Here is a 13,636-nt window from a genome sequence, read left to right on the forward strand (position 1 = left end):
ATGTTTAAAAATAAAGAATTTATCACAAGATATGCCTACTAGGCTTAAAGTTATGGGTTACTATTGATTATGGAGCAAGATATTGATCGATAAAGTCACCAAAATTGTTTAACGGTTTTGGTCAACCATATCCTTGTTTGGCACTATTTGGGACCACTGCGTTATGGAGGAAGTCCACCTAACAAGGTTTGACACTTACTTCTGGCCAACAGCCAAGAGAACATGTGGGTCATCAACATCTAGGGACAGGTGGTTCACCCAGATACTGCTGCTGGAGTGTCACAACTTGCCTCTCAAGCAAGAATCTTACTTTTGCTTATGCAATTCGTTTTTACCTTCTCCTCCATAAACAGTAAATGAAAATGTATTGTGCAACAAACCGTGAAAAGTCCAATAGAAACAAAAAGAGAGTCCTAAAGATTTCACAGAATTGATTTTGGATTTATTCGCTTGGCTAACAGTGATTTAATGCTTACTTTACCAATTTTGCATTTACTTTGTTCATAATGAATTTCGTCCTGTATGTCAATTTTTGGGTTGTTTACAAGCACAGTCAGGGTTTTGTCTGAAGGTTGCTCAAAGTGGTGGGAGATGAGGAGTTTTAAGAGTTAAGTAAAAAAGTGGAGCCAGAAAATTATTTAAAGATACCAATTTAAAACATCATTTGCAGTGTCATTAATACAGTATTATGTTTTATTAATTGATCCAGGTCATGACATTAAGATTAAATTCAAAGTAAATCTTGCAATAAGATTGTGTATGCAAAATAATAATTTGTACAGCGTTACATCAAGTTAATGACTGATTTGAACCAACCTAAATATCAAAAATATATCTGTAGAGAAAAAGGTACTTTTAGTCACTTGCTACTCTTCTTCGCTGTCATCTCTGTTACAATTGAATTCCTGAATAACGCATTATGGCACGTAATGTGTTATTTACAAATCTTATTAACAAATTTAAACCTAAAATTAAAAAATTTAGGAATATAATCTGTATGTATATAATTTTTTTAAGTAAACCAAGCGCCGCAGAGAGTGTCTTTGGATGTATCGAGACTGGACTCATATATAATTTTTTTTTACTATGTATTTATATTATTTTAAGGATGTTGTAAATTTGTTTATATTTAATAATTCACACTGACCACACATACTTGTAAATGTGGTCAGTTATTTCCAAGGACATTTTATGTTATATTCATGTAAATTAACTTATATTATTATCATTATTATTATATATATATATATATATATATATATATATATATATATATATACATATACTTTAATACAGTATTTTGACTCGAGATAGCAGGCTTGATATCTTATTTGACTGTAAACATTAATACTGCAATAACTTATTTTCAATTTAATTTTATACAATTTTAATGAATCTTTTCTTACAAAAGGATGGGGTTGATTCGATACTAAAAGCACGTCTCTTGGCTAAATGTTTCTTGTTGTACAAATTTCAACATAACATTTCAAGATTAACTTGAAACACTCATCATATAAGTACAAAGTGTAACCCAACAAATATTTACAAATAAATAAAAGTCGCATTTAAACATAAACATAACAGATAGTATAAACCTGAAATTCAAGTTCACTATATCCAATATAATCATCCAACTTAATCTACAGCTAAAGTAGCCTGAAGATGCACTGAAGGCAAAATAGAGCAAAATCACTGTGAAAATAAGTTTGAAATGATAAGAGACGTCCTATAGTATAGTTTAAGATTTCAGTAGAGTCAGAATTACAGAGATTCCAATTTTGGCTCTATTGGTATACAGCTAAAATCCAATATTGATACTTATGTCCTGATCCCTTAGTACAAAGCAACCTCATCAGACAACTTAATCAGAATTGAGTATAAGTATAAAATTATGATAAAATACTGGATCAATATTTATGGGTTAAAGTATACTTTATTTAGAGTACGACAATTATTAAAAAATGTACAAAGCATTAATTAAGTTGGTTTTATTATTTTCCTTGATAATCATTTAAATAAAACATTGCAGTAACCACACCTATACTAGAAAACGAAATATCACTAAAAAATCTGTACGAGAAACAAACGACTCACCCCTGACAGGCGGAGTCTGCAATATGCTGGGAGTCGTGTTGGATGTTTGGCTGCCAGGGAACGTTGCATTTCTTTTTGGCCGACCCTGTAACATTCACTTTGATGTTAAAACCCCAAAAGCGTTAAGTCATTGATATGTTATTAATATTTAATTGAATAACTGTGCTAAAGTGCTAGAATTTAATTAAAACAAAATCAGTTAAAGAACTACTCTGATAGGTAAACTTGACAGTACAACTATGTTAGTATGAAATAAACATTAACTTAAACGTGTAAGTTTTTATTTTTGTCCTCCATATATATATATACAGTGTTTTAAGCAGTTAATCATACTTCCAATCTCCGTTTTGCCTCATTCGAAAAAACCACTTATGACTTTAGTGATGAAAACTACTATTGTTTGCACATATTATAAACGAAGGAACTAAAAATATGTGAGTAAAAATATTTTTAGATTTTGTGTTTTTCTTCATAGACAAAATTTAATGAATCTTTTGTAAATTCATGTATTTTTAGAAATGTCAAAACAATCATGACTAAAGCAGAAAAGTCATTTCTTAAAATGGCATAAAACCACAAATCATGAAAATCAATACTATATCATATGGTATAGGTACCATATGACATACTGATTTACATAAAACGAAACTCGGATCCAACCCATTAAGTCATTGTTATTTAGTCCCATTCATCATCCAGTATAGAATCGCAAAGGACTACTCTATACATTTGACTACTCCATAAACACATGACTGATTTTTTGTTTGTTTCCATTTCAGATTCTAATAGTTGTAATGACCTACACCAGTACAGTTTATAAAATACAATTCCCTCAATGTCAGCTATTCAGACATTGTTTTCCCATCAAATGAATCCAAAATTGTCACTCAGCTGGAATTAACATGAAAAACACCATGTTGCTGTCACACAGATGTAGAAAGGATTTGCCGTTTGCCGGGTTTAGAAATTTTAATTTTGCGAAATGGAAAGATCGGAAGTGGCAAGTTGTCTCATCAAAGTCTGCTTGCATTTTAAATGTAGAGTGGCAACACTGCTCAGTACTAGAGATTTTACACAGGAATAGCCATAATGGTACAATGTCACTCCCACTGTCCTGTCAACTTCTTCCACATGAACACTGTTCGAACCATGCAAAAGCACAGAGTAGACAAGGTACACAGCTGATTTTCACAAGACTGCATTTACCCCTCGAGTCTTTTTGGAAACACTCGTTGTTTTTTGGAGGTATGTCCTAAAAGAGTTGTGTTATAGCTCCAAAATTGAAAAACTATTGAGAGCAGCATGTTCATATACTACAGTATGTAGACTCTGTGTTGTGATGCAACAGCAAAACTTTCAGCACAGATAAACTTATTAGACTTTGTTTCAGGAATGTCAGCAGTTTTAACATCTTAAAACTTGTAAAAGGGTAAATCTCTGTACAAAAGGTCTTACACCAAAACTGAATCTAAACCGTGCCTTTGTTATGTTTCCATGTAGGAAACGATGATAGGAGAAAAATTAGCCCAAAATCGAAGAGGGTTGTTAATTTAAAAAATAATATACATTTTTTAAACGGTTTACAAGTGTTTCCTTGGTTGGGTAATTTAACGTTCCTTCTGTTCCCTACAGATGGTAACCCTGAGCAGTATCCTGGGTAAAAAACCATACTCGAATTTTGAAGTATGTGTTGTTTTTATATAATTTTTAAAACACTGAAAAATGGCTGTTTGGCGATGCTTTAACAAAAAGTTTAGATGGACACGAAAGTTGGTTAATTTACATTGAATTATGTAAGTCCTTATGTAAAAGTAAATAAAAATGTTTGACAATTCAAACAATTTGTAAGTCAAATCAAACATCATTTTCGAATCATTGAACCATTAACATGAATTATCTTTGGTTATGATTTGTCTAAACATTACTTCTAAAAGATACAAACATATTAGATGACGAATCGACTGAGTCAATAAGAAGCTCCCAAGGCTTAGTTGATGGTTTTGTTATTTATCAACACATTTCTGAAGTGCATCATAGATGATGAGAATAAGACCCTCCTTAGAAAATGTTAACAACCATATCAAATTTGAGCTCACTATTCAAAGTACTTAACATATATGTGGACCAACATATTCAAAGCACAAAAATGTTTGTATCAAAGTATTTTTCTAGCCCTACAGAGTTTACGTTGTTTTCATAACTTTTCACACAACACAGTTTGATTTATACGAACCAAATAATATAACTAAAACCAGAATTTTTTTTATATTTTCCAGCAAATTTTAAGAAAAATAATTTTTAATTCTCTATATCTTACAAGTATTATGAACGCTTTGTTTCCGGTTCTTAAGAATAATAGGAGCAATGATAATTCAATAAAGATTAGCTATTTGTAAATAATTACAATGCACTGAATGTAAAACATTAAATTGTAAAGAAAACAAACTAACAAGTGATTGCTAAACATCAGTGAATCGTCTTTAAGAAACATTACTATGTTACTAAAAGGATAACTACAAGTCAATAAATACAATATTACGATTGATATGTTTATAAATAACCAAAACAACCTGATAACTGATCATTGACCATGAACTTGAGCTATTTCTGTTCTTAAACATATTAAAAGAAGCGCCCATAAAAAATAACAACTCGATAAAAAGGCTATTAGCGATTTCCAACTGGGCATCTGTAATCTGCGTGATTACAGTTCAATCTAACATAACGTCTGATTAGTGTTTGTGTGATCAGGCTTCAGCTCCGTCCACATGTGATGTTGGGGATAATTGTGACCTGTTCCTGGCCCCGGGGTGTGTGTTAATGTCCCTGTGGGCGTCCCAATCCCAGGATGATTGCTGGGCCAACCTCACAGCCGGGGGTGGTGCAAACAAAGTCTTCTTGGGGGGAAAATGGTCTTCTCAATTCAAACCAACAATGGCAAAAATTCACTATTGATGTGTGAATTCATATGTGGTCTGGAGCTGCAAATTTCCAGATATAACAAAAAGCCTTGATCACGTCAAAAGTACTCAGAAAACAGAAGACCTAGTTATATAAATCAGGTTAACTGTGGAGTTAAGATGGTTCTCTTGTCCTTCCTCGTACACAAAATTTTAGTTTATGGAAAAATGTACAAATATTTTACACACAGCTAATTTGAAATTTGTTGTTCATGATATTTATTTGTTTTGATTATTTTTTGGTTACATTACATTTGGTTTAAGTTCTGCTTATTTCTTTTATGATTCTGTGGTTTTTCTGATAAAGGGTTCTGTGAACCCAAAAATTGTACTTTGACCTACTTCCAAAGTACTTATATATTATATTATATAATGTATAACCTCATATTTATAGAATGTTATCTGGTAATTACATAATTAATTTAATCACGTGCGCCAACAAACAAATCAAAGATTCGTCGGTAACAACTATTATTACTGAATCAAATCGTTCAATTTCTACACAGTTGTTCGTAAATGGCAGGCACAACCAATCCATAACGCAGAACGGGTCACATTGGTCACAATTAAGGATCATCTCTCACGAGCTCGACAAATCTACACGGGCCGTGACGGATGTGGAGGACGGTTTTGGCAATAACACTCTCCGCTAATGAGTGGCTAGCCTCCGGATGATGGTAGAGCAGCAGTGCATCACATCCGTCACAGTTACAGCAGGTTCCCGGTAGGTACTGGACCAGTTACCCACTGGCCGTGGTAACGGTCAACCTTCATTATAGTTTAGATCCAGTTAGTTATTGATTAAAAATTGTAATCACATTAATTCTGTGGAAACGAGTCAAGGCTCTTTCCCTATCAATGTTACACTCCCTTTCTCTAATTTGAAGAGAATGGGCAGAACATGTCTCTTGTATTGCGGATATATATATATATTATTTAATGGAAACATGATATAAATATTAAATATTCAACACACTAAATTTTACTGTAGAATCTTAAACATCAAAACTGGATTGCTTTTATTGTATTGTATTTTATTTTAGTGTCAAAACTAAATTACCATATTTTTGCTGAGAAATATAACGTCCTTTTACATGTAATTTTCAATTACTGAGAAAACAAGTGAAAATACAAAAAGTACTATATGCCATAAATTTAATTTTCAATGAAATAAGTTGTCACAAACAAATAAATAATAGACATGTTTATCCGTCCACAAAAAAATAGCAAGGGAGAATTACACAAAAAGGTGTTAGTTCGCCAAAAAGTTTTAATTGTCATATTGAACACTTTTATTGTAACCTAGTACTAAATTTTAAATGATTAAATACAAGACTTTGGTATATGTTCTAGATATACTGAGAGAGCCGAATTTATTTGCATAGCTGACTCAAAGGTGACTGGAGATAAATTTGTAGAAGAATATCATAAAACTATTACACGTAATAAAATACATATAAAAATTAGTAACTTTAAGATCAACTGTTACACTTTTAAGTTTAATCATTTCTCAGAGTCAAATAATCCTTATATGAAAATTTAATTTATCAGTTGGCAAATTAGATTAATATATGTTTGATTCCTAACATTACCACATCATATATCAAGAGGGAGAGGGTGAAAAAGATGAGCAAGTATCAAAACAAACCTTAAATTTTAAAATAGATTTTTAAAAACAAAATTTAAATGGGGCTCCACATAAAGATTTTGTTATAGTTACACCTTAATATATGTAAGTATAATTACATTTACATATTAAGTTATATTGCTCGTCTTTGCTGAGCAAAAGCACACAAAAAACCGTTCAATAATCTATTGTTTTTATAAATAACAATCCCATTTATAATATTTTGATAAGGCAAAATAAAAAAATTGGAATCATTTAGATATCAATAGTTAGAACGTATTTTTTAATAAGCACAAACAAATTTATATAAAATTTTTAATTTCGCAATCCACCCAACCTTATTGACACTTTATGACTAAAAAGACAAAATAAAACATCCACTTCCAAATCCTTATATGTATGTTCTAATACAGAATATAAATATTTTTCAATATTGGAAAAAATGGACTAAAAGTCTAGGGTTTTACCTGGCCAGGCAAATTTCATATTCACTAGAAGTGTCTGACATCCAAAACTACTACAGACCAATGATCGAAGTTTTGCAAAATAATTTCTCCCCTACAGATTCTACCCTTGCCATAGCCTAGTGCACAGACATCCCATCCATAGATATTTGTTTCACTAAAAAAAAAAACCACCCTGTTCATCTAAGTGAAACAGCGTCATGGCACCTGGCACTCTTCAAACATACAAGAATCTAAGCAGTCAGGACCCTCTCGGGAGTAGGTTCACTCATGGTAAACCCCCACATAATCTAACATCATCTGTATGGCCTCAGCTCCCTGAAACTAACAAGTTCAAACGTCAAGATGATCCATGGATGGTGATCTGACTGGAGGCTCCAGGCAGTGCGACTCCAGCTCCAATTACATTCACATTTGTATCAATTGCTACCTCGTCTCTACTACTATTTGTAATTGAGACTAATCTATGGGTTGCTCGGTTTATGCTGAAATGACGCTTCACAGATTTATGGTTGAAAGATTACTGTCAAACATAATCAAGAATGCTCCCGCTGCATAAATTGTCTCTGTTTGTTGAAATTTTTCCTTTTCTGAATATAATAGATTAAACATTACATACCCCATATTATGAAATAAAAAAAAACGTGCAAAACACTATTTTTTTATTTATACTTTTCCTTAAAAAAATACATTCTGTGCGAAAATATAACATACTTAATTTTTAAGCACTGTTTAATTCCTATTTTAAAGAGGAATTAAAATCATTCTACACTTTTTTAAACTTGTTTTTTGCTCCAAAACTAAAAATAGAGTATTTTAATTTTGTACTTTACCATAATTAAATTATTCTTCTGCTTCTCTTATCCAAAAAAATAATAGTTTGAACAATTTATTGTTCTTTAATAGAAGGAAAGTACATATCAGAGACAATGTGGAATAAGCAGACATATTGTCACGGAAGAAAAGCTTAGTTACATACAATTTTTGAAATGAAAAGAGAAAACTAATTATTTGAGCTATATACAGATCCGGTAAAAAGTACAAATGTAATTAAGATATGTTGTATTCAGTCAAACGGCTTGAGTTTCATTGAATAAAAAAAATGGTTTCACATACATGTTATGTTAATTAATGTAATGGCCATGATGACTGTAAATGCAACTCCTAATAAAGTAGAAAATAGTCATTCTCCAATTAAGATTTATTAAAATCTAACATTGATATCTAATAGCTAATATAAATATTCCCCCAATATTTGGTTGTGAGGATGTCACAGCAAATGACATCAAAATCAGAGAGATAGAGATACCTTAATCATACATCATAATGTCTCTTCAGTCTAAACCTATTAATGGAAAATCATTGTGGGTATAAATATACATGGAGAATGTGGGCACACTATCCAGTCCAGTTACGTATGATTTTAATTTCTTGCATATAGGATAAAAATCTCAAATTAACAATCTTAAGACACTGTTGAAGTCTTCTCAAAAATAATTACTGTAGCAGTGGGAAAAGGGGGGGGGGAATGAACTAAAAAACAGCGTTTTGCAAACATCAATTTCCTCACACTCATGAAATCTTATAGGGTATTTCCAATAGTTAATAATAGAAAATATTCTAAGTTGTTCTTGAATAAGTGGGCAGAGGTTATTATACAGCATGAGTGTACATATTAACAATTTATTTTAAATTTTTATTTACTAATGTATCAAATAAAATATGTCTATAGTTTTGCGCCAAAAAACAAAAAAATAATAAATTTGATTAAGAACAAAGTAGATCCATCTATATATATAAAAATGAAACTGTTCGTGTGTAACAGCATCACTCACAAACGGCTGGACGGATTCGCCTAATTTTTTTTTTTAATTTGTTCGTCTTGATCTGTAGAAGGTTATAGGATACTTTTTATCCCTTTCCCGATTCAGGATTCCGCCCCACTGGTTACAGAAATACCCGTAAGAAATGCATTGCAGCAAACATATGTTATTAAGTGAAAGAGTCTTTTCAAATTTTTAATCAGCTGTTCTTTGTAAACATATATAATGCGACAAAAAATTGTTGTTATTTTTGACAGTAACTAAGTAAACATAAATATTTTTGACGTTTCTATGTAAACAAACATTTTTTGACATTTGAAGCAACGATTTTGTCGGGAACATCTGCCGGGGAAGATGTCTTCATCCCTCGCATCCCCTTAATTCCATCCGACTTGCCATTTGAATTTAAGAGACTTCAGTTCCCCGTTCGACTTGCGTTCGCAATGACGATTAATAAGGCACAAGGACAATCACTTAACGTCGCAGGAATCCATCTGGAACCCTCATGTTTCTCGCACGGTCAATTATACGTCGCTTGCTCAAGAGTCGGAAACCCGAAGAACCTTTATATTTATGCTCCAAATAATACAACTAATAACGTTGTTTACCAAAACGCATTAAAATAAACAAAAAACTTTTATAATAGATTTTATGATATGCTACGATGTATTAGTAGAGCAATAAATTAATTGGAAAAACGTATAATAAAATTAGTATTTCTTTTCGATGCTTGATTGATGTAGCCCTCTCTACTGCCACGCGAGCGGAGCCGCGGGTTTAGGCTAGTTTTTTTCTAAATTTTTAATTGTGTATTCTACAAAAATCAAAGATCAGAAGACTGAGTTCAATTTTTTGACTAACTCAAGAATTATGAAACCAGATATGTGTGCTTACATTGGGAAAAGAGTGGAATGAGTGGAAAGGAAACAACAATAAGAAGAACAGGGATAAGAAAAGGAACAACAAAGATGAAGAAATACAAAATATGTAGAATAAAGGCCTTAACCAATTGCTAAGTAAAATAAAATGATAAGGGAGATTTTAAATGGTTTTTCATATATTTTTACGCTTCGACTGACCTTAGAGCGAGGGAACACCGACAGGACATCGTTCCACCAGCGGGCCTCCTCGCGGCAGGTTCCTTTGACAAAGTGGACATTGTCGGGCGCGGTGATGGCCAAACTGTAGGCGTTCCCTGTGATGTCCTCAGCGTCAGCAACCTCCAGCACCTTGTTCATGTCGATACTCGCTTGAGGCACAGTCTCGGGCTGTAACAGGACAATTAGAGTTCATTTACTAAGAAATACATTGATCCAATAACCCCAATAGATCAACTTTAGCCCATTGCTAAAATATTGTTCTCCTTAAAGTCTTGAAATAAAGATTAAGTTTTAGTCAATAGGGATACCCCTTTGGCGAGAAACATGGATAGTTATACACGGCTTCACACTACACATTCGAAACAGACAAATTTGAATACTGTACAAACATGAACATCTAGAATTAATTCCACTGGATAGATAAACAAACAGCAGTAAAACCAATTCTTCTCAACAAAATACACTAATACGTGAGGTAATGAATTCTGGAATGTACATAATAACTCAAATATCGTTTAACTTGTACAAGTGAAACTTTACACATGACACAAGCCTCTTAATTCTATACTCATGGTGGGCATAACTTGGAATATAGGGGTCATTTCATGTCAAATCAACCAATAGTCTGAACCTTGACCTCTCAGCTTTTGGTGATTTTTCGTATGGAAGTTGTAACTACCAAGACTAGTTTAAATTCTGTCTTTAGGGTTTTGAGTGACAGGTTTTTAAATATCCAAAAAAGACAGTTTTTGGTAATATCTCAACAACATATCTAAAAAAACTATTAAAGCTAAATAGTTGCTTTTTAAATTATATCTATGTTTTGTACATTTTGAATTTCTTTGAATCCTTCCATAAAAGGTGTTTGAAAAACCCAAAATACGTCCCCTTCAATATTTTAGAAAAAACATATTTTATTCAAGGAAAAATAAATTACTCCACCAAAAAATGTTATTCAGTTTTGTTTACGAGACTGAATTATTGTTCACAGTTTGTTATTTTTATAGTTCCAAACTCTTGCCCTGGTAATATTGTCAATACTCACAATAGACACGTAACATAAAACATTACAGGAGTGAAAGAAACGTGTTAAGACGTAAAGACCCATATGCGTAGAACAGTTATTCATACATCATGTTTCCTGTTATCATAATTTAGAAATATAATTTAATACTCTTTTCATACCTTCTGTATTTAAAAAAATATTTTCCTCTCCCAGGACCGGCTGTAATCAGAAAGTTTTTCAAAGTATCAGGCTAGCAGAAAACTTCACAGACCGATGCGGAATCCATTCGATGTAAAACGTGCGGCCATTGATACGCATCTTTGTTACTTTTATCTCCTCTTATTAATTTTTACTGAAAGAACGTGAACATGCTCGAAATTGTTATCCGCACCTATCGTTACGAAACACAATTAATAGTTTTAGCAGTTTTAATTTAAAGATGCCATAGGCTTACTTTTATATTATCTTTTACTAAATTGGCGGATACAGCATAGTCTCGAATAACCTGACAGAGCGTAACGGCATTTCTTTGCGGAGCTACTTTCAAATTTACTGCCCTTTGACCCTTTTTATCCTACCCCAAAATCTCTAGGCCTGTACTATCGCGTACAGGTTTTAAGAAGGACCTGACAGACCCTTAATAACATACGAGTAGATTGGTGTGCAGTTTGAACACATTACTTGTTAGGGTTAATTAGTAATTTTATTATATTTGATTTTTCAGTCATCACGTTGTTAATTAGTTTTCACGATCATTAGTTTTAATTAACATCTCTATTGTGTACCTTAAACGCGCGTCTTGTCAGTCAGCTCACGATGTCCTTACCGGACAAATGTGGGTTGATTCAATGCCACTAGTAACATAAGTGATGTTGCCCAGTTGTTCTGCTTTCCTGATACTTAGCAATCGCTGTCTTTCGCGCTAATGACAACAATGGTGTGTTTATTATTTAACAGATTAAATTATTACTGGCCTCCATGTGACAAAAATCTTGATAGGTCATCAGGTCAGGAAGCACTGACTTCAGGTCAGGTCACAGCAGTTATGAAGGTAGGGCCACGCACATGATGCGGTAGGCAAGTAGACACGACAGCGGAGACCCTGCCTGCTGCTGCCCCTTTATCAAATTATGCAGATGTTATCAGGAGATGCACCAGTGCACGCGGATAGGAGCCACCGCATCATCGCACACGTACGATCTGACCTACCTCTCGACTTGTTCCTAATCCGCCAGCACGTCCGTCGTCGCGTTCGGTCTCATCTTGACTCGGACCTCTCAGTTCACAAGCTGGGGGCTTGTTATTAAATCCGTATTTGGTAGTTTTAACTTTAATAAATATCAAATGAGGACAGTAAACTTTATCCGGAAATTTTATTTGGATTTATATAATACTTTATAATGTAATAACTTGAATAATGCACTAGTAACAATTCTCACTCTTTCCCCTGATATCCTGATCCGAAGATAATTAAAGATCATTGTTTGCCACAAGCCTAAATACTGATTCCTGTCACACAATATACCATAAATGTGTTTTATAATTTGAACAGTACGTAACTATTCTTCTTACCCATGGGTTTTTGTGTGTTACAGTCACATAGACTATGGTTTCAGTCCCTGCTTGGTAGGCAGACAATGTGCAGTGGACAAAGGAAGCACGGGGAAGAAAAGAATGTCTGAGAAGCAAGGATAATATATGGCTCGATCTTTTGAATCGAGGTTTAATGAATAAAAAGTGGCGACTGCTCCTTCATTCAAGACCAACAATCTTCCTGGACCAGATCTCACATCAATATGTACAGATCGACCAGACTGTCATTCTTTTAAAATAATGACAGTAAAACTGGGCCATTGAGGTAAGGAATGTTATGCTGATAAAAACCATGAAAATTACCAGTTCTATGTCTATATGCATGTGAATGTGTCATATTTTTAAGCACAAAGTTTAAAATATATTTACAATCCACACTCCTATTACAATACAGTAAAAACATGATGCCATCCAACAAACAAAGGTTCAGTCTTTAAAACAATCTCTTTTATTCTGGTTAAAACTTGACTTGATCGTACGTACATGATCAACGTGAATACCTGGATACGTGGTCATATAAGTTATACTAATAGTCAGTAAAAGTGGCATTCGTAATACTAACACTAAGACTGGTCGTCTAGATAAGTGCTTTCTACTCTACAATTGTCAATTGTTGACATCATCTAATGGAGATCGATTGACGAGGAATCCGGTTGCTTTAGAGCGTAAATAGGGAGAGGCTGACATGTACTATAGTATGGCGAAGAACAAAATAATCACCACAGCTGTAGGTGCTGCAGAGGAGTAAGTCAATATCCCCTCCTCTCGTAATACCCATCTCCTCTCCTTTTATGTCTCCAGCATTCTTATCAAAACAGTAGATTTTTTGTAACAGAAATTTGTAAGACTATTATGATAAAAATCCATTCTTGTCTTGAAAGAAAGTACAAAATTAATCAACTAATCCTCCGATAAAACGCAGTTTTTGTACTGAATTAGATAAATTCCATAGACATAAAATTAGCAGCT

The 13,636-nt window shown here is 33.1% G+C and overlaps 1 protein-coding gene across 3 annotated transcripts in view; it reads right to left on the reverse strand.

The window, feature by feature from the left end:
* LOC124367497 (protein outspread) overlaps window positions 1–13,636 on the reverse strand; it is a 250,443-nt gene that overhangs the window by 38,261 nt on the left and 198,546 nt on the right. For all 3 annotated transcript variants that reach the window (XM_046824355.1, XM_046824356.1, XM_046824354.1), the window contains exons 4-5: window positions 10,048–10,236; window positions 2,095–2,179 (exon numbers count right to left, since the gene is read on the reverse strand). In XM_046824355.1, coding sequence (XP_046680311.1) covers window positions 2,095–2,179; window positions 10,048–10,236 — 274 coding nt within the window. The remainder of the gene's footprint in view (window positions 1–2,094; window positions 2,180–10,047; window positions 10,237–13,636) is intronic.

This window comes from Homalodisca vitripennis, chromosome 8 (assembly GCF_021130785.1).
Source record: "Homalodisca vitripennis isolate AUS2020 chromosome 8, UT_GWSS_2.1, whole genome shotgun sequence".
NCBI lineage: Eukaryota > Metazoa > Arthropoda > Insecta > Hemiptera > Cicadellidae > Homalodisca > Homalodisca vitripennis.